Raw genomic sequence first — 20351 nt, forward strand, 5'->3', positions numbered from 1 at the left:
TAGACGCGGCCGCTAGTCCGTTTAAAAGATACCTAGGTAAATCGCCTTACTTTCCTCATACCCCAAACAAAGCAGGGCAAAGCCGACAACGAGAACCCCACGACGACGACAACAGATTACCATACCAACCCCAATCACCGATATGAGATGGGGGAGTCACAGCTCGATACAGAGCGCCATATCAAATACTGGCGTAGATGTCTAAAGTCTCTGCTACCTACAGATTACACCTCCACCGACTCATCGCGCATGACCCTAGGCTTCTTCATCCTCTCTGCTCTGGATCTCCTAGGCGCGGGCGTTGAAACACTGCCCGATAAGGAACGTGCGAACATACGGGACTGGATCCTAAAATGCCAGCATCCAAATGGTGGGTTTTGCGGGTCTCCGAATCACCGGTATCCAGATGGGTATTATGTTGACGTGGGGCATGGCAAGCAGCTCATGGACCCGGCGAATCTGCCCGCGACCTTCTTTGCTATACTTAGTTTGGGTTTTGTTGGCAGGCTGGACCAGATTAGACGGCGCGATTGCTTGAGGTGGTTAAAGACATTGCAGAGAGATGATGGCAGCTTCGGGGAGTTCATCACTGAAGAAGGAATTATTGAGGGCGGTAATGATACGCGGTATTGCTATCTTGCTGCAGCAGTTCGGTGGGCGTTGACAGGAGATCAAGTGAGTGAGGAAGAAGAGAAAGATGATATTGATGTGGAAAAGATGGTGGATCATTTGCGGCGCGGGCAGGTAGTAGCCATCTATCATGGAGAAGTCCTGGCTAGCTAACGTTGCTAGACATACGACGGTGGAATCTCAGAATCTTCAGAGCATGAGGCGCATGGTCAGTTTCCCCTTCCAGAGATTGCAGGATATTGACTCACGGCCACTGCAGCTGGATATACATATTGTGCCATTGCAGCCCTATCACTCCTTAATCGACTCCCAGATCCTTCGACTATCTCCTCATCGACGCCTGGCACAGCATCGACTGCCAAATTACCGGGTCTCGCAGATTTATCTGGCATGGTTCGGTGGCTAGTCTCGAGACAGATAAAATACACAATGGAAGAAGATGAAGAGGAGGATGAGACCTCATCAGCAGAACCCCTCTCATTAGCCGAACTATCACTCAATGAGAGTGAGTTTGTCGGTTTCAACGGCCGTTGTAATAAGAAGGCTGATACATGCTACTCATTCTGGGTTACGGCTTGTCTTGATGTATGTGCATCATTCATGGCGGGTTAGGCTTCTGCTGATTGTGTACAGATGATCGGTAGTGGAAATCTCATAGAACCCGGCCCAATACGCCGATTTTTATTTGAGCAAACCCAGCACCGAATTGGGGGTTTTGGAAAGAGCCCTGGGAGCCCACCAGGTACGTCACTTCATGCAGGGCACTTCATAGCGCTTTCTAATCACTAGCAGATATATATCATTCCTACCTCGGTCTTGCCGCTCTCGCAACAATGAAGGAGCCGGGGCTAAAAAGCTTCGACCCTGCTTTGTGCATCAGTATACAGCAAAAAGAGAAACTCGATAAGATGAGGAGAGACGCACTAGTACCTACGAGGACATACTGGAAACATGGCTACAGTTTTTCCATAAGAGAAGATGACCCCGCGTACGAGAAGACCATGGCGGCCAGTGAGGAGCCGCCTAGATTCATAGTAGATGCATTAAAAATTGTGAGATAGCAAGGGGCACGGAAACATATTGCAGTAAAAGATATCCACCATCTGCCCAGAGGGCGGGAGGACAATTGTAAAATTAGTTACCCATTCTAAAGACCCATTTGTGATTTTGAGATCTGCCCCATCTCGGTAGAAAAGACGCCTCCTCTTCCAACACCGGATTTTCGTTACTATAAATAACAGACACCAAAAACGATCCCCGCATGCAGGTGGGCATGTACATGTACCATATACAGTTCCGTCGAAATCTCTGCATGCAAGATGATAATAGCCCTATTTATGTATTGAAGGCCTCACAGGAAGCACTCCATACCAAGAAGAAAGAACAAAAAAAAAAGATGCGTTCCCCGTGCAGGAAATGCTACAACGCTGAATGGGATATACAGTTGAGAAAATGAGCCACTACATACAGTTAACACCGGGAGGCCGGCGGGCCCCGTTTTCCCACTCATCAGGCATTCATGGCAATATGTACAGTTCGTTAATCAAGCTCTCGGGGCGCCTCTACTACCTTGGCGTCCGTCTCTGCTGGTGGGTATATTGTTTCTTCGACTTCCTCTCCCCCCGTCACGGGGCTAAACGCTTCAACCTCCTCTATCTCATTCTCGTCTTCTTCCTCGATGATCTCGCCACTCCGTTTCCCTGTCAGACTCGTGCTCCGGCTGTGGCTGGCTGCCCGGCTGAAGGGTACATTTCCTGTTGAGGTAGGGGAGGACGTGTTGAGCATGGGTCCTTTGAATATGTTTCTCTTCCGCTTGGCGAAGACTAAGCCTCCGGCAGCGCTGGATCCAAATCCGAGGTTAGAACTGCCCCAGACGCCTTCGTTGAAGGAAGAAACAGGCGTTTGACGGACAACGCGGATATTCGAAGGAAACGCGCTTGTGGTGGGTGTTGCTGGAAGGACTTTGACTGAAGGGTGAGGGCTACGGGGGATTGAAACCCTACTCAAGGATTCTGAACCATTGGAGGAGGTGGAGGAGGCTTTGGAGTGTGTATGGTGATGATGGATACTACGTATTGACGAGACTGAAGATGAAGTGGACTTGCGCCCCCCCAGGCCAGCGCTTGACCGTCGAAAGCCAGACCGTGGTGTTAGGGGAGATGGCGATAATGAGTGTCGTTTGTTGGGTGTATTATATATGAGGCCCGCCGGTGGGTGGCTATGCGGTCCCGTGTTCAATGATGGTCTTGTTTGTGTCGGTGTTTTAGAAGTTGCCGGTCGTGGGCCGGGCTCCGTGGCATTGATTCGTGAGATGCCCAATGGCTTGTGGAGAAGATCTGGTGTAGATTTGCTTACCCTTTTGCCTGGTGATTTGGCCCGCTTAGCAGAATCTAGAAGCCATTGTTTCCAGTGAGCCAAATGGTTGATGAACGCATGTTGATGCTTGCGCCTCGGAGTACTTTGCACTACGCCGTTTGCATGTGCTGAAAGAAGGTCCGGATTAGTAGTGACGAGCTGTAATGTGCTCCCGCGAGATCGAGCGCTTCGTATGGTCCCCTCTTTTGGAGGCGGAATGGGTCGACGATGCCGCGACGAACTTGCTGACCGTACTGAATCTTTCTCTATTGGTAACGGAGGTGAAGCTAATACCGGTGAGTGTAGTTGCGAATGTTCTGGTAGACCTGGAAGATCTGTAAGGACCAGCTCTGGATAGTGTGCACTCCGCCTCTCTTTTCTTCCCCTACTCCTAGGAGTTTCGCTACCTCTAACGCTTTTTTGGCCCTCTTCGTCAACCCCTTGTAGTGTAGAGGCCATACGTTCGAGGCGACTACTTGATGCACTCAACCTCCATGTCGCTCGATTCTCGGCCTCCTTCTCTTTGCGCTTACGCTCTCGTCGTCTCTGCTTGCGCTCCTCCTTCTCTATAAGAAGGGCCCACCACCCCGCCAGTGCGTCACAACGTTGAGCCAAGACATTTTCAATCACTTGATCAATATCCACGCCGCCGCTGCGCATCCGTTCCAGTGTTTCCTTCTCCAATTGCGTTGTGAACGGTGCAGGTCGTTGAAGTTTCAGGATAGCTTGCTGTTGCGGCGCATGCTCTGCTAGGAAAGGATGAGTCAATATCTCTGATAATGATGGGCGAATAAGTGGTCGCTTCGAAAGTAGAACATTCAGCAGAGATCTAGCGTCGGGGGTGAGATGATCTGGCCATTTGGGTTCGGTGGTAAGGATCTTGGTCCTCGTAACATTGTCATCGTCGTCATCGAAAGGTAACTCGCCGCATAGCAGGGCATATAGAATAACCCCTAAACTCCAGACGTCGACTTTCTCTCCGGCGTACTTTTCCCCTTTCAGCATTTCAGGGGCACTGTAGCAGACCGTACCACAAAAGGTCTGTAGATAGCTGGCCTTCCCTTCATACTCTCTTGTAAACCCGAAGTCGCAAAGCTTAACATTCTCGTGCTTGTCCAGGAGGATGTTCTCAAGCTTTAGATCTCGATGCACACACGATGCATTGTGAACATAGGCCACCGCCCCAACTAGTTGTGTGAACACTTTCTGAACCTTCTCCACCGGTAAAGCGCCATTCTTGACGAGATAATTATATAATTCGTCGCCTGCCAGACTGCTATTAGCAATGGCACGATCTCACATCCAGCGCAACATACCAGGACAATACTCAAGCACAAGCCACACTAAAGTCTCGGTAACAATGACCTCGTAGAGGCGCGCAATATGGGGATGTATGAATTGTCGATGATGATGGATTTCTCGTGCCAGGTTCGAATCTCCTTTGTTCGCGGATTTAAGGACAACCTGCAAGCCGGGTTAGCCCAGAACTACAGCCGGCGTTTCCGCTCTCTTCAGACAGACTTTTGAGCCATTTGTCAACTTATGTGTCGCAAGATAAACCTTCCCAAAGGACCCCTTCCCGATCAAGCGTCCTACTGTGTAGTTCCCAACTGATCGCAGCTCTTTCGACGAGAACTCTCTGCAGAGCAGGGCAAGTTAGCAGGCAGTCTTCTGACAGATTCCAAGCGCAGGAAAACATACTCCAATAACTCATGGTACGAGTTGGCAAGCTGTCACAAAGTAAGTCTCAGGTCCTCCCAAGCAGGGCCAGTCCCGTGCTGCTGTGCGAGACCGAACCCATTGTCGGAGAGGGAAGTACCTTTGCTTTTCGACCCTGCGATTCAGCCTTGAGCCTTGCCGTCTGCATACCAGTCACCGTTCACACCTCCTGCTGCTATGGTTCCAAGGGGCCTCGGGGCCGGACATTCAAGATGGGCGCGTCGCGTAAGTAGTGCGAGGGTGCCGAGAGATAGAGCTCGTGGATGGGATGCAAATGCGATGAGAGGAATCGTGGGAACGCGTTGAAACATCAGGGTACCATGGGATTGGCGATCTAGCTGGGGTAAGTCTATTGCGCAAGGAGTTCGAATCGTGAGACGGGGAAAACGTTCCTGGTACGAGGTACGGGTTGAGATGGCACTGGCGGGATCGATTATCGGGTCGCTTTTGTTTACTTAGTCAGCAAGGACACTTCTCGGCGCTGGACAACTGCTTGGGGCTCTGGAGGAGGATATTAAGTACCTTTCACAACCAGTTGTCTAAGGCATGTGATAGGGGCTGGCTGTGCTGCATCTTGGAGAAAAGGGACGTTGTTGCATTGTCACTTTGAGTGCATGAGCACGCCCGACGTTCCGATCAAGACCCCCTGAAATCGTATCACGTGCTCACCCCTTTTTAATCCGTCCTTGAGGTACACATCGAATTAAGGTACTAAGGAGTGAGGTAGTTAAGGTAGGTAGAATAGATCGTTGAATAAAGCGCCATGGCACTTTTGTAAACCCTCAAGTCTCTTCAATGCTCTTCAATTCTTTCCGGAATACGTTTCATCCTTCTTCATCCACCTACTGTTATCCTTAGGCCAACCCTTGAATAATACAAGATTACTCCAAATAGCACAAAATGAGGGTCTCGTGCATACATTTATGACCAAAGGTAGGTCCTTCCTCTATGTAACAGTGACGGAGTTACGTCAAAACGTCAGATATTGGTAATGAGTCTGACGATATGCCAAGGCCTGATTTTGCAGCTAAAAACAACCAAAGATTATCCAGGAATAAGGATGTGATGTCCCAGAGATGGTTGCACAAGGATTCCAGATACCTATTTTCATAACTATCTGGGTAAACTGAAATCACTATCTAAACCTACCTCGTCCGGTAGATATACCTGTGCCCGAATCAACAATAGCTCAATCAATGATCTGGAAACTTCTGTATTCTTCTGTATTTAGGAGTTTTGGGCCGCCCCCGGGGTGGATATCACGACCAAAACCAATGCTAGCGAGAGAGTCCAGAACTCAACGACAAAAAGCAAAATCATTATGAATCCAACTATCTCAGCTACTCTTATACAAGTCGTCCCAAGGCTCTCCACCCAGCCACGCAGAATCTTACAAATACATCCACCAGCATCCTATCTGCTCGAATCCGCCCCAGAATCCGCGAATAATTAATTTCCGCTCCTTCAATTTCAGCCGAAGAACTGTGAGGCTCGATAACGAGGACTAATGCGGTCGTGCTTAGGCTTATCTGGCTGCTGAAGGGGACGGAAAATCGGGCCTGATGTCGTTCCTGAGCCCAATGGTCTTTGGTTTGAAGGAATGTTCGGATATTCCTACGGCTTTCGTAGACAGAGATAGCGGCGTAACAATACGGAGAATAGATTATCAAAATGCTGGCAGGTAGAGCACTTGAATACCTGCTCTGGCAATTGATAACTGGTCGCCTCCGTTCCTCCCCCCTTTTCCAAAGGCCAAACAGGACCAATCCTATGCACCCTCGGGCGCGAGCAATTCGTGATTTCCACAGCAAGATAAATCACGTAGGACTCGGATAAGACAGGACTCAAGAAGTGATTTGAAGATGATCATGACGAGCGTCGATTCCATATGTTGTTGTTTCCTATTCATTTACTCATCTCTTTCCATCAGCTCTCGTAGGAGAAAATCGGCCAGAAGAATCACCATCCAGCTCTGTTCCCTGAAAGACTCGCGTATACTATGGTACTGAGGGAAGGACCCCAGATCGCAACAGCACGGCATGATACAGCAGCACGAACGCACAAAAGCAGATGCCGCCATTATGGAAACCCAATGCTGTTGCTTGATGCATTGGTCATCCCTCGAATGAATCCCAACCCAAGAACGCCATCGCCATAGAATAATAACCGGGGAAGTTACAGAGGACGCCTTGGTAAACAAATGTAGGTGCAAAAACTCGCAATGATGGTATCTTCGGAAAAACGTGGAGAATCTCCAGACGGGCTTCGATGAATGAGATCATGGTGCACAGTACGACAGCCAGGGTTTAGAACTAACTGCTATGGGCCCGCACGAGAAGCTACAGTCTCTAGCTTAGCACATGGGCGGCGTTGGCGACCGAAGGTCAACTCACCCTCGCTAGAGGATCTTCTTGATCACCTGCTGCCAGCTCGGGACTTTCCAAGCTACCATGAGTGATAGGGCCTGTCGTTGTGTACGGCCGTGGCTCCAAAGGCGGCCGTCCTGAGCGCGAGGGGCTTGGCTGCGAAGGACTTGGCGAAGGCGCGGCTTGACCGTTTGAAGCCGCTGGCGAAGGCGCTTCGTCTTTGGTAGAAGGGCGAACATCTCTACCCTTTACTAGGAGAGCGCCGCCAAGAGTTGCGCATTTCAAAATTGTCTGGATGAGATGGTTTTGCTTTAGAGGTTTGGAGAGGTACTCATCCATCTGTGCTTGGATGCACTTCTCTCGATCACCAAGCATAGCATGGGCGGTGAGGGCGATGATGGGCGTCCTCTGCACTCCGATGCTTCGTTCGTATTCACGGATCTTGGCTGTAGCTTCGAATCCTCCCTAACTATTTGTTAATATCCTGTAATCGGGTAGGGCCCTGTGGTGCTTACCACAATTGGCATCTGAACATCCATAAGGATAACATCATATCTCTTTTCCTTGATGGCATCGAGAGCTTCCTGGCCGTTACCGACAACCGTCACAACGTGGTGATATTTCTCTAAGATCTTGACTGCCAGACGTTGGTTTACGATATTGTCTTCCGCCAACAGAATATCGAAAGATTTGGTGTTGTCCGCTAGAGACGGCGCAGCTCTATTCTCTAACGCTGGGATCATACCATTGCCTAGATCAATGGTCAAGCAGGGGGTTGTCATATATGACGTGATACCAAGGTCCAAGGCTGCTTTCAGACTGACATGGACTACGGGAGCCAAGAGAACAATCGGTATATACTTGAACTCGTCAATCGACCTCAACATTCTCGCCATCTCAATCGAATCCACAATGATGACATCGTACGTTGATGCCGCTTTCGTTGCGTCCGTGTGGGCCAGCTTCAGATGGCGCTCAGAATCGACCACTACGGGTACAAGGCCAATCTGCTCAAGCATTGCGCTGATTTCTTTGCCGTGCCCCGTAGTTCCCTTGTCAATGAAGAGGACGTTATGCCCTTGATATGGCTTGAGTGGCTTTTGGATGAAGGATATGTCCGAGGTTGCAAGTCGGACTGTACAAGTGAAGAAGAATGAACTTCCTTTGCCGTACTGACTCTTTACCCAGACATCACCTCTCATCAAGTTCACCAGTCTCTTCGAAATGGACAGTCCAAGACCAGTTCCGCCAAATTTCCGCGTCATGGATCCGTCGGCTTGCTGGAAAGTATCGAAGATAAGATCAAGCTTATCTGCTTGAATACCAATACCGGTATCAGTTACTGAGAATTCTATAGCATATTCGTTGGGTGCGCAATGATCCTGCGCCGCCTTTCGAATAGTCAATGAAACCTCACCATGTTCGGTGAATTTGATGGCGTTGCCGACCAGATTTAGAATGACTTGGCGTAAACGGAAGGAATCGCCAACAACATGGTCGGGAACGGAGCTGTCTACACGGTATGTCAAGTCCAGGAATTTCTCGTTTGCTTTCACTGCAAGGGTCTTGAGAGCATTGAAGACCGTCCCTCGGAGGGTGTAGGGGATTTCCTCCATGACCATGCGGTTGGCCTCAATCTTCGAGAGATCCAGAATGTCATCGATGATGGTCAGCAAGCTGTTCGCGAGGTTATGAACAATGTTCAACATTTCTCGTTGGTATTGGGTGAGATCCGTGTCCAGAGTCAGTTGCGTCATGCCGATGATACCGTTCATCTAATATTTTTTGTAATCAGTGACAAGGTCAAGAAAAGAGGTAAAGAAAAAGGGCTAGTGATGAGGTCCAGAAAAGAGGTCGTCTACTTCCGAGGATCTTGGAGAATGTCGAGTAATCCTGGACAGTAGACCATGGAACGAGAGGAGATAAGTCCTGCGATGAATTGCAGGTGGGGAGCATCACGTCGTCGCTTCTCTCAGGGACAACTTCGCCGCTCAGGAGGTGGGGAGGAGAGAGGAGACAAAGAGGGAGAAAAGGAAAAGGCGACTAACCGGTGTTCGAATTTCGTGCGACATGTTGGCAAGGAACTCTGATTTCGTCCTGTTGGCAAATTCGGCAGCCTCCCTGGCAGCTGTGTTTCGCTGAATACTATCCCTCAAGTTGAATACCATCTGATTGATCTTCCGCTTCAGTTCATCCATCTCCCCAGATGCTTCGACAGTGATTAATTTAGTAAAGTCGCCGTCAGTTGCTGCATTAGTTATGTCGCCAAACGCTCGGACTTGGGCAGTCAAGTTCATTGCCATCGTGTTGACATCTGTAATGTGTCAGATACATTGAGAAGTAGATGAGTGTTCCAGAGCGGCGACTACATACCTGTAGTAATCTCTTTCCATCGACCGCCGATGCCAGCAACGTCAGCCTGGCCGCCCATCTTACCATCAACACCCACATCCTTGGCCACGCGCTGTACCTCATTCGAGAAGATACTCAGTCGATCCACCATGTTATTAATCGTCTCCTTCAATACGAGTATCTCACCCGCAGCTTCGACCTCGATCTTTTGGCTCATGTCTCCATTGGCAATAGCCTGTGTGACGGTCGATATCCCTCGAACTTGAGACGTCAGATTGCCGGCCATGGTGTTGACATTCTCTGTAAGATCTTTCCATTTTCCTTCAACGTTGTCGACTTGGGCCTGGCCACCAAGTGTTCCATCGGTTCCGACCTCCCTAGCGACTTTGCTCACCTCGAAGGCAAACGTTCCCAATCTATCCACCATGGTATTTATCGTGTCCTTCAGAGATGCCATCTCCCCCTGTACTTCGACCCCGATCTTCTTCGTCAGATCTCCCTTAGCCACGGCAGTTGTGACCTTTGCGATCTCTCGTACTTGGGTTGTCAAATTCATGGCCATTCCATTGACATTTTCAGTCAAATCTCTCCAGGTACCTTCCACGTCATGCACCGTTGCTTGGCCTCCTAGTTTGCCTTCCGTGCCGACCTCTCTAGCAATCTTCGTAACCTCTTGTGCGAATTGTTGGAGTTGGTCCACCATGGAGTTGATCGTTTCCTTGAGCTGCTTGATCTCACCCTTGCACTCAGCTCGCACCTTCTGGGTGAGATCTCCTTTCGCTACAGCAGTTGTCACCATAGCTATGTCCCTCACTTGAGTCGTTAGATTGTTAGCCATAGCGTTGACATTCACAGTCAAGGTATTCCACATTCCCTTGACTCCATCTATCTCTGCCTGGCCGCCTAAAATGCCTTCCGTGCCGACATCTCTGGCTACGCGTGTAACTTCGGCAGCAAAAGTCCTCAGTTGATCCACCATGGTATTGATCGTCTGTTGTAGCTGTAGTATTTCGCCCTGCGCCGGTCTCTGGATCTTCTGAGTCAAATCTCCGTGCGCAACGGCCGTCGTCACCGAAGCAATCTCTCGGACTTGATCTGTGAGATTTTGGGCCATGACGTTTACTATAGCATGTCAGCCTGGGTGGTTCACAACACACCAGAACAACTTCTTAACGGAACGATAGCTGCTGCTTGGGTTCCGGTCCTAGGTTCGAAAACGGACTTACCATTATTCGTCAACTCTTTCCATGTTCCATCGACCCCTACAATCTGCGCTTGCCCACCAAGTATACCTTCGGTACCGACTTCTCTAGCCACTCGAGAGACTTCACTGGAGAATATTTGAAGTTGGTCCATCATGGTGTTGATGACCTATGGAACAGCAGTCAGCCTAGAATGACAATGCTAGTTTGGGTTAGTACTTACCCTCTTGAAAGTAGTAATTTCAGGATCCATCTCCACCGAGTGTATCTGAACCTTCTTGCTCAGGTCACCTCTTGCCACAGCAGTGATAATCTCTCCAATCTCCCGCAAGGCTTTTTGAAAGGCCTCGTTGGCTTGCTGATGCTTCTTGAGTTCTCTCTCGAGTGCTGCGACGCGTTCAACTTTCAACACATTGAGAGCTTTTTCCTGTAGCTGCTTCTGGTGCAATAGCTGGGTATTCACCATTGCCAACTCCGACTTCTGGCTATCAAGCTGCTTCGATTGGTCGTCCACATGTTCTCGTAACGTCTCGAGGTCTTCATCGGTGAGCTTGGTATATTTCTGCGGTCGTTCTCCAGCAGGAGCATCTCGGGATGCCAGTAACGAATTAACAAGTTGTTGCCGTGATGCAGCCTTCCGCGCATTCCGATTTCCTCCTCCGCCAGTAAGAACATCGGCAAAAGCAGAAGGAGCGCCTATCTCATTCGGCGTGTCGGATTGAGCCTGGTTGTTGGCTTTCGCCTCCAAATTCTGCACCCGGGCAACTAGCGCCGCAATCTCGCGTTCGAGTTCATGCTTGGATGGAGTATCGGGTCCTGGAAGCTTGACTCCCTGGTTGCTCTGGATATTTGGCTGGGGCACACTGCCACTCACCGCGAGGCATCGTAGGATGGCAGTTGTGGCCGCGAGGGTCGAGTCGTCGCCCATTGCTGATAGGTGTACAGCCAGGGTTGGCGGAAATGGTAGGTTAAGATCCGCACACTACCATGAAGGCATGAAGTTTCCGTCTCGTCTCGTCGGGTAGTGGGCAAAAGCAGGACACGGTAGATGGGGGATGATGGAGGTTGCAAGCGTATTTGTGCTGAGGATCCAAGCGATGTTAGAAAGGGATGTATTGAGGACAACCCACCAAGGCCCTAGCAAGGGCGTAGATCGACGAGCGAACGGAACGAAGGCATCACTCACTACTATCCTGCCGAGAAACAAATGCCACAACGGAAGCCCCAAGGTGTTGAATCCCACACACGCACACACACACGGTCCCGACGAAAATGGTGGGAGGAAAGTTGACGGCTGCCTTCCTCGTCACCGCGCTGTCCCAGGCCGAAGCGAATTTGCCGACCTACCGCTTAGGGAGCGAGGCGGAAAACAAAGCAGGCGCGTATGAAGGAGGTCGAGGAGCCGCCAAGGGGTATAGGTGCAAGGGAAAGGAGCGTAAGCCGACAGACGGGGCGTGTATCCGTTCTGATGGCCGTCCTGGATCGACTTTTCGTGAAGTTGTTGATAGATACGAGGTACGGGGAACAATCGAGCGAGAGAGCTGGACTGGTCGGGAGGGGGCCGTGCGGGCCTTCAGGCGCTACGACGGAAGGGGCCAAGCGTGTAAGGCAAAGGGCAGAAGGGCAGAAGGACGTACCTAGGTACCTAAGTACACAGCTACACAGCACCGCGCGCCGAACGATATATCAAAGACGGATCGAAGGGAGGCTCGAGTTTGCGACGAACGGTACCTTGGACTCTGGACACAGAAGAGACCTCCTTGCGGACATAAGACACAAGCGTGCGGACATACCGAGGCTGGCAGGTTAAGGTACTTGCCAGTGGGACAGTAGTGAAGGCAAAAGGGCCACTGGGACGGACTGGAGGGTGGCTGCGGTCCGCCGTAGCACGGTATCGATTGGCGTGGATTGGCGTCTCTTCGGGATCTTTGCTTTGGCTCTTGACCAGTTTACCTCTTTACCCTCTTTGGCTCTTGGGCTCTTGGGCTCTCTGGATCTCTGGCCCAGGGTTGGAACACTCCCTCTGCCGGCCACGCCACACCCCCATCTATCAGCAGCCGCGCGCGGTGATTGGCTGCCGCTGCAAAGCCCCAAGAACGTCCGAAAGAGGGGCCCCATCCGCCCAATCACAGGTATCCAAGAACATCCCTCTCTCGAGGTGGATTTCATACAACTACACAACTACTTACTGACTTTACTCCGTAGGTACTGTACATACGGAGTAAACGTCTGCGACTGCTGGGGACGGAGTACGGCATGCTTTTGTCATCTTTGAGCTGCTTAAAGGCAGCTGACCCCGTGCCTGGGAATGGAGAGAGAGGGACATATAAAATGCCTCTCCATGCTTCCACCTCTGGACGCAATGTGTTTGCCCGCGCCTTTTGAGACTGGATGAATCCTGCCGTCTCGGATCCCCTACTCGGCGCCCACTACAGAGTCCCCGACACGATAAGCTTTACCTGAGTTGCACGCCCACGAGTCGTCCGTCCCCATATGAAATACAACCCTGAAACCACGGTAGTTGACCAGCGCTGTTCCATGGCGGAAATCCCAAAGGGCCAGGACCGCCCCCTTTCGATCGACCCCAGGTTTCTCTCCTCCTGGGCCCTGCATCCCTCGTGCGACCACTGCTGGCACTGCACTTTGGATGAACATGAACTCATGAACCTGAGAGTCATGAACTCTTGACCGTCGCCTCGCGAGAAAAGGACGGCACAAAAGCTGAAACGTTTCAGATACGCGAAGGCTAACATGGCGGCTAGCTATACATCGGCGCCCCCCTCTCGATACATCGGCGCCCCCCTCCCCACTATATACCCTTTTAGGATTTCTGCCACCAAGGAATACTAATTCGGTTGTCAGTCCTTTACGGTCTTTATTTACACGCGATTTGTATGTAGTAGAAGACCTGTAACATGTTGATTTTATTATTGTTTTTACTTAATAAACAGTGTTTAATCAATAGGTTTATTCATACTATAAAGGTAGTAAGAAAACAGCAAAAAAACAGTAAAAAAACAGGTCGGAAAACAGCCCGGAAAACAGCTTAACGAGAAGTATAGGTACTTAAATAGTACTAAAAAAGGCCTAAATAATTGCTTAAAAAAGCACATAAGGAAATAGATTTTAAGGCTATAGAGAGCTCTCTTTATAGCCTATAGGAACAGAATAATAGGGGATAATAAAGAAGGATAATAGAGAGGGAGCAATAGTAAGGTAGCGACAGCGAGGTAGGGCGACAGCGAGGTAAAGGACAGTCGCTTACCGCCTACGAATATGGCTAGTATAGTGGGGAGGGGGGCGCCGATGTATCGAGAGGGGGGCGCCGATGTATAGCTAGCCAACATGGCCCTCTTTCTACCAGACGGGGCAGCGATCAGCCTCAACCGTTCGACTACAACTAGCATCGACTCGTTTCGAGGCACACTACCCAAGGTACTTACCTACAGTTCCCTCCAGTCCCCCGTATCTAGGTAGACACCGTGACAAACACGCACCCGTCCGCAATAATACGGCAATACGAGCCCCAAATACGAAGAGGGAAACTCGAGGCGCAAATAGGGTGCGTTGGTAGGCCTGCGCCCCCCCTTTCCCTACACCCACGGCCTCACTCTGCTTGCGCATGTACATGTACTGCATTTACTCCCGCCAATATCTCTCCGGCGACCGCCCTCGTATGATGTCAGGCCAGCGATCTCCAGTTTCAGGAAGGCCTTGGTGCTCTCTATTCCTGCGAGTAATCGGTGGCTCAGACCCTCCCAACCGGCGAGGGCTGGTGTCCGACGTCCGTGGCACCTGTCACTGGTGGTGGGCGGGGTTGTAATTTCTGTAATGACACCTTGTTATCAGACCGGACTATCGTAATAAAGTTGCTGAGAACCGCGAGATGGGGCAGCCCGCTTTATCGAAATCGAGTGGGCCAATATCAAATTCATAAAACCCTGCATAAAGGACACATAAGTAAGTACGTTGCGTTGTACCTAAGGTATGTCCTTCGGTGTCAAGTACCTGGTACGGGGGAATCATTTGATAGGTGACTTACCTATTAGCCTAAGGTACAACTACAAGCACAAGAAACCGGTCTATAAGGTAAAACACTTGGCTGATGATATATGAGCTAGTTCACGTGTAGGTAAGTAACTTCTTCCATACCTTAACCAACATGGTACTTCGGAATCATTACTCCGTAATATTACAACAACAACAATATAAGGTATTCCATATTGCAGGCCCGCTTTATATACTTAGAGTGATTGAACTTGAGCCCTCAGGGGGATCAGGGGTCCAATAAATGTGGACCGCCCGGCCAGCCAGCGCTGCAAGCCATAAGGTTAGCATTGTGGGCCTTGACCTCTCGTGGCTCTGTCCCTCCGGCTCCGTGTCTCTGCAAACTTCGGCACTTCGGATCGTGGTGAGCCGTCGAGGCGCCTCGCGAAAAAGGGCTGTGGTCCTGTGTGGACTTCTTGATTACCTAGGTAGGTACTTACCGGCGGAGAAAAAAAAACAGATCATTTTTCTCCTTTTTTTTGCTCGGCCCTATATGAAAAGAAAAGTCTGGACAATCATTCTTTTCCAAGGACGCGGGAGGAGAAGCTCACAATCACGTGGCGTGGAGGTGGGGACATCCCACGTGGGTTAACCATACTGACCTAGCGATCAGGGGCTGGGAGGGAACAGCCGACCCAGGAATCAGGATCGGTCCCAAGATCCCAAGAGGATACATACATCATTATTATGGACTATCCGTCGTAGAACATTTATTCAATCGATAGCAATGGTATCTCTAACTCCGACCCGTCCGTCCCATCGTTAATCATTACATGTCATCAACCAACGCCTGTACAGTGCAAACCATGATGCCCATCCTATAGCAACGCAACGCAACTCAACGTCGGGGCAAGTTATTTGCACCAAATCTCGGTCCACCAGCGGCAAGACTTTGTCTAACAATCATTTCTGCTGCAGCCGCGGCAGCCAAACGTTCCTTTTGCCTGCTCCTATCCCTGAGATACGGCGCTGCTTCAGGTCTCATTCTCAAAATCCTCAAGATCATGTCATCGCTCGGATCTGCTTGAGCTTCCTTCCTCTTTTCCTCCTTGGCCTTCTTCATCGTTCCCAGATTGCGACTTAGCATGATGCTCTTCGTCCGTCTCATCGAAGCGGATCCCAGGAGACCGCCGAAAGAAGCCCCCAGACTCGGTGGCGCAGAAAGACGATTGCGCTGTGCTTGTGCCCGCTGGGCAGTTGCGGTTGCCATTCGTTCAGATGTTCGGATAAGGTTGTCTGTCGTGTCGAAGTAGAAGAAGTTGAGAGATGCCAATTCACTGTATTTAGGCGATTTCAGCACATCGATCGGTACCCCCATTGCCTCGCCCGTCTCATCATCCCGAGCGTGGAAAAAGTCGAAGAGAAGTTCTAGCCATTTGAATACAATGTCTAGCTCTTGTTGTGTAAGGGGCCTTTGGTTCGAAAGTTTGTCCGAAAGGGGAGGGACCAACAGAGCTTCGATAGCTAGGAGAACCTCCTTCCATAATCTAGTCATAACCATGACCATGGATGCGTCTGTCAATGTTTGCTTCATGATAGCAAAATTCTCATCGAAATATGTGAATAGCGGTTTGAGGGCGTTTTCGACATCCATGGTGGTTAGGGCCGGTGCAACAGATTGGCGGTTTTTCCATAAACTCGTTACTGACGCTACAGAAATGCCACCACGTGACATCAGAGACTTTAGAGCATCAAGGGACAACGACGCATTGATATATTGCGAAAGCTGTAGATAATTAGCCGCGTGTCATAATACCTCAAGCATTCGGCATACCTTATCTGTAATCTTTCGTGTCATATCCCTTTCCGTCCTCTTCAATAAGCGAAACGCCTTGCCAAAGTAGAATTGGATATCATCCCGTTCTCCTTCCATGCTGACTCGCAATAAGAGCCTACCCTGTGTGTCCAAATTTAGCCAATACTCTCGCGGCATATAGTCACTGAAATGGGTTGGGTCCAATTTCAACGACGTCCTCCCAACGTAATCGTGATCGCCGAATGTATCCCAGTCCCAAACTGTGGCTATGATATTTAGTGCTCCTTGCACCGTGATATCAACTGATTCGTCCCAGCGAGGATTGAGGTTTTTCATCACCACCCTAGTTTTAGCTAGGCGCTTTTGATATTCGTCGCCAAGCACCACATAAGGGTCGCTCGTCCCATTTGTATCGCATGCTTTCAATTCTTCTGCTTCGACGATCTTGATTGTAAAGACGTATTTGGAAGGCCTTCGTTGTTTCTCCTTAGGTGGTGCAACTTTTGCCAACACCTCAGCACAAGCATCCACATTCATGGTCTTCTCTAGATTGTCCAATTGCTGGATGGCATATTCGATATTGTTGAGCTTCACGAAAGACTGAGGGATTCTTAGTTACATGCAATTGGAAACACGCAGGCACCAAACCTACCTCAGGATAGAATTGGAAGGGCTCGATCTTCTCTTTATTGTTCCAGACATCTTTTGCAAGCTGCATCCACTTCTCCTGTGCTGATTGTGTAGCAGCTGCCACTTGAGAAGGAGACAGCCTGTCCATCTCTTTTGAGAATCTCTGTTCGATGACTTCGCAATACCTTGCCAGGCCAATGCCGAAAGATTTCGACAAAGCAGTCATGAACTTTGCGTACTGAACATCGTCATCCCAATTGAGCTGGAAGATTTGATCCGCAGTCTGATTGAACAAGCGGAAGATATCAATCACAGACACACTGTGGCGTTCATCATCAGTGGCCGGTCGGTCAGGATTATCTGACCGAACCTGGAACTGATCTTGCTTGATGGCTTGATCGATGAGTTCTATCATCTTTGAATCGGCCACACGAATCCATCTCCAAACGAAATCTGCGAGGAGATCCTCGATATGAAACGCGAAGGGCTGATCGGGGAGAGCGGCATGATGTATCCGTCGAATTTCCACAAGTTCTCTGTACAGGTCGAATCCATCCTCCAAATCAACTTCCGAGTTCTTCGTTTGGGCCACGACAAGAATCCGTTCGATTAGATCACGCGCATCATTCTCAAAGCTTGGAAACATCGTTTCGACAAGTATCGTCAAGGGATTGACTCCCATAATGTCGGGATTCTTTCTATACCGCTTCTGAATCCTCTCACACAATTTCACGACAGACTTACCGAGCTTAACAACATGAGAGAATTGCCACTCTTCCTGGTTCTGTGGTACTTCAGCCTCCAGATAACCTCTGTATACTGCTGCAGCTTTGGAACGAAGGCCTTCGGTCAACTGTTCCACGTACACGTGATGTTCATCTGGGTTCTTAGAGAAAGAAGGATCGCCGTAAATGTGGTTCTCCAGAATGAACAGAACAGGTCCTGGAGAAGGAGGCTTAGTTTCGTAACAGTGTTGTAGCAGATCGTAGAGGTCGCGTAGAAGAGCTTCGTGTAAGTTCGTGAGTATTTGACGATACAAAGCAAAATCTTGGACAGTCCAAAAGCTCTGATTAATTGACGATAGACTCGCGGAGTGAGAATGTGTATTCGTCCGTTTGGTCTCTGGTGGTGGTTTCTTGATGAACTCGAAGGCAGCATCTAGTTCATCAGGACCAATTTCTTGATCCAAGAACTTCTGAGCTGCTACGTCTAAAAACAGCACAAATCGAGAAAATTGAGGTATCCGCCAGCGAACACACAACTCCGTTAGGAGCTCCATAGACTCCTGAGAAAGGGGTGCCGTCGCAGCTGGACCATCAGTTGCCTGTGGAGCATGGAGCAGATCGAAGGTCATGGCATGCAGAAGAATCGATCGATAGTATGCTCGCGGATCTGGTGGTATGAACGTGTACGACAATTCCTCAAGGGACGTTCGATTTGGCGGGTCTTCGTCCAAATACAGAAAGCTCTTTTCTATGGTTGGGTCAAAGATAAGTGACCGCCTTTGGCTCGCAGGGTTTGAGACTGTTTTGGCCAACTCTGGGGAGGCTTGTTCTCCCTCAGTCGAAGGTGTTTGGATAGCTGGCAGAGGTTTATTGGTTGTAGATGATGCCTTTACGAGCTCCGGTCTGGCCTGCAAGATTTCGGCAATCATCTGCGATAACTCTGGTGTTTCTGCTTTCTTCCACGCCTGGTACCCCTCCTCAAGGTCAAAATCATCACTACGAAGAGTTCGTTTGGTATGAGCATTGAGGCAATGCTGGTAGGACTTGATATCCGCGAGTGCAGCTTCCTCTGTCCAAATGCTCTTGTTTGCATCAATATCAGATTGAATCTGAGAGTTTTTAAGGCCAAATATTCTGCCCACAGTCAGGACCATGGGCATATCTTTTACATCGTTACTGACTGGGGTCACAACCTCAACGGTTGACCCTCCCGAACCGTTTGCTGAATTGATAAAGAGGTCTTGGTCATTTGTCAACAGCTTTTTCTCCAGCGTCGATAATCGACTCATCAGTTCGGGTCGGTCTTTGTCGTTACCAATGTCTTTCAAAGTGGTGCTGATCAGCCTGACAAAGAGGGCAACGTGCCGGTCGACTAGGGGCTTCCAAGAATCATCATCGGGGCCCTTGCCTTTCTGCAAGGACTTGGTGGCATTTGAGTAAAAAATGAGGACGAGATCTTCTACTCGTCTCTCCTTGTCCATACGTCTCCGAAAGCCCTGCTCAGTAAAGGCGGTATACGCCTCTGCAAAAGTCCGTTTGACAGCAGCATCATTGTACCCTGGAAGCCTCTCCGTGCCAACTAACACCCCTTGTATCCTTTTTTCCAGAGGTGACATGAAGCCATGGGGGAATTTGGCGCTCTTTGAATCTTTGAGTGGTGAGAATTCCTGCAACAACTCCCCGATCATAGCAGTTCTCTTCGTGGGCTTCGGTGCCGGCACATACTGTTTTCTCTTTGACCGAGGCTGGAGGAGGTGGTGAAGATATGCGGCTCTGAGAGCAAAGGTATACGCATCATTGTAGCTGATGGTTTTGGTCCGGGTTCGAGATGTGTTGCGGGAAAGTTGCTCAGTCCCCTGGAGGCTACTGAGGCGTTTGTTTATATTTGGCCGAGAACTTGCAGAGGCAGATGACATGATGCTGGCCAAGGGTGGTGCTTAAAGGTCGGAAGGGGTGGTGACAGAGCTCGGAGGAAGAGGGTGAAGTCCTTATTTAAGAAACGTTGCTGCGATGTGATCCTGCCTTCCTGCCCTGACTGGGCGAGAAAGATCGGTCAGTTACGGGATGGAACGAATGAATGGACGGAAGAACAAACGAACGAACGAGTGCTTTCGAGCAGGCGTCACAAGGAGGGCACTGTCATGCGCGTTTCGTGTCTTCAAAGCCGAGTTCTTTGATATTGATTTTGAGTTGCAGCGGTGCCCGCGGGACAGTGGGACAGGCGGGACAGGGACGACAAGCCATCCTCCTACACAAGCGCCCCGTGTGACAAGGCGCTTACCTAACAAATCACCCGGCGTCCAATCCTTGCTAGGTAAGGCAGAGTACTATAACTTACCCACCGAGGCTTGTCTACCGCCCACGTAAATTAGCTTCATTACGCGGTACAATATGGGGTTGTCTGATAGACCTGTATCCAAAGTCTCAGGTCAATCATATCCATAAGTCAAAGTTGCCGAGCAAACAAAACGGGAGGGAAACCCGGAGGTGTGTCAATATAGATATCACGTGACTGAATCGCCCGAAACGACTAGCCCGGTCGATGCACGGCGATCGTTCGTTTGGTTGA

At 49.9% G+C, this 20351-nt stretch overlaps 5 protein-coding genes across 5 annotated transcripts; 2 read left to right on the top strand and 3 right to left on the bottom strand.

The window, feature by feature from the left end:
• Positions 1-76: 76 nt before the first annotated feature.
• Positions 77-1783, top strand: M430DRAFT_38592 (hypothetical protein). Its single transcript, XM_024867259.1, has 5 exons — positions 77-744; positions 793-838; positions 890-1215; positions 1264-1372; positions 1423-1783. Exons 1-5 carry the CDS (start codon positions 148-150, stop codon positions 1689-1691), a joined length of 1347 nt encoding a protein of 448 aa, XP_024725396.1. The 5' UTR covers positions 77-147; the 3' UTR covers positions 1692-1783.
• M430DRAFT_131830 (hypothetical protein) lies at positions 1685-5284 on the bottom strand. The gene is made up of 6 exons (XM_024862214.1): positions 5227-5284; positions 4805-5148; positions 4687-4715; positions 4507-4624; positions 4302-4449; positions 1685-4250 (listed from the first exon to the last, which is right to left on the bottom strand). Exons 2-6 carry the CDS (start codon positions 4850-4852, stop codon positions 2170-2172), a joined length of 2424 nt encoding a protein of 807 aa, XP_024725397.1. The 5' UTR covers positions 4853-5148; positions 5227-5284; the 3' UTR covers positions 1685-2169.
• A 1652-nt stretch (positions 5285-6936) lies between these two features.
• On the bottom strand, positions 6937-11832 carry M430DRAFT_159864 (hypothetical protein). Its single transcript, XM_024863366.1, has 7 exons — positions 11811-11832; positions 10848-11706; positions 10649-10793; positions 9444-10544; positions 9119-9384; positions 7586-8845; positions 6937-7535 (listed from the first exon to the last, which is right to left on the bottom strand). The coding sequence occupies exons 2-7, from the start codon at positions 11550-11552 to the stop codon at positions 7089-7091; spliced, it is 3924 nt and encodes a 1307-aa protein (XP_024725398.1). The 5' UTR covers positions 11553-11706; positions 11811-11832; the 3' UTR covers positions 6937-7088.
• Positions 11833-11896: 64 nt separating this feature from the next.
• M430DRAFT_38594 (hypothetical protein) lies at positions 11897-13383 on the top strand (the record flags this gene model as incomplete). The annotated part of the gene is made up of 3 exons (XM_024867260.1): positions 11897-12139; positions 12447-12782; positions 12830-13383. 3 exons carry the CDS (start codon positions 11897-11899, stop codon positions 13007-13009), a joined length of 759 nt encoding a protein of 252 aa, XP_024725399.1. The 3' UTR covers positions 13010-13383.
• Positions 13384-15322: 1939 nt separating this feature from the next.
• Positions 15323-19935, bottom strand: M430DRAFT_113085 (hypothetical protein). The gene is made up of 3 exons (XM_024861502.1): positions 17080-19935; positions 16446-17027; positions 15323-16397 (listed from the first exon to the last, which is right to left on the bottom strand). Exons 1-3 carry the CDS (start codon positions 19696-19698, stop codon positions 15510-15512), a joined length of 4089 nt encoding a protein of 1362 aa, XP_024725400.1. The 5' UTR covers positions 19699-19935; the 3' UTR covers positions 15323-15509.
• Positions 19936-20351: the final 416 nt, after the last annotated feature.

Source organism: Amorphotheca resinae (genome assembly GCF_003019875.1).
Source record: "Amorphotheca resinae ATCC 22711 unplaced genomic scaffold M430scaffold_1, whole genome shotgun sequence".
NCBI classification, from domain to species: domain Eukaryota; kingdom Fungi; phylum Ascomycota; class Leotiomycetes; order Helotiales; family Amorphothecaceae; genus Amorphotheca; species Amorphotheca resinae.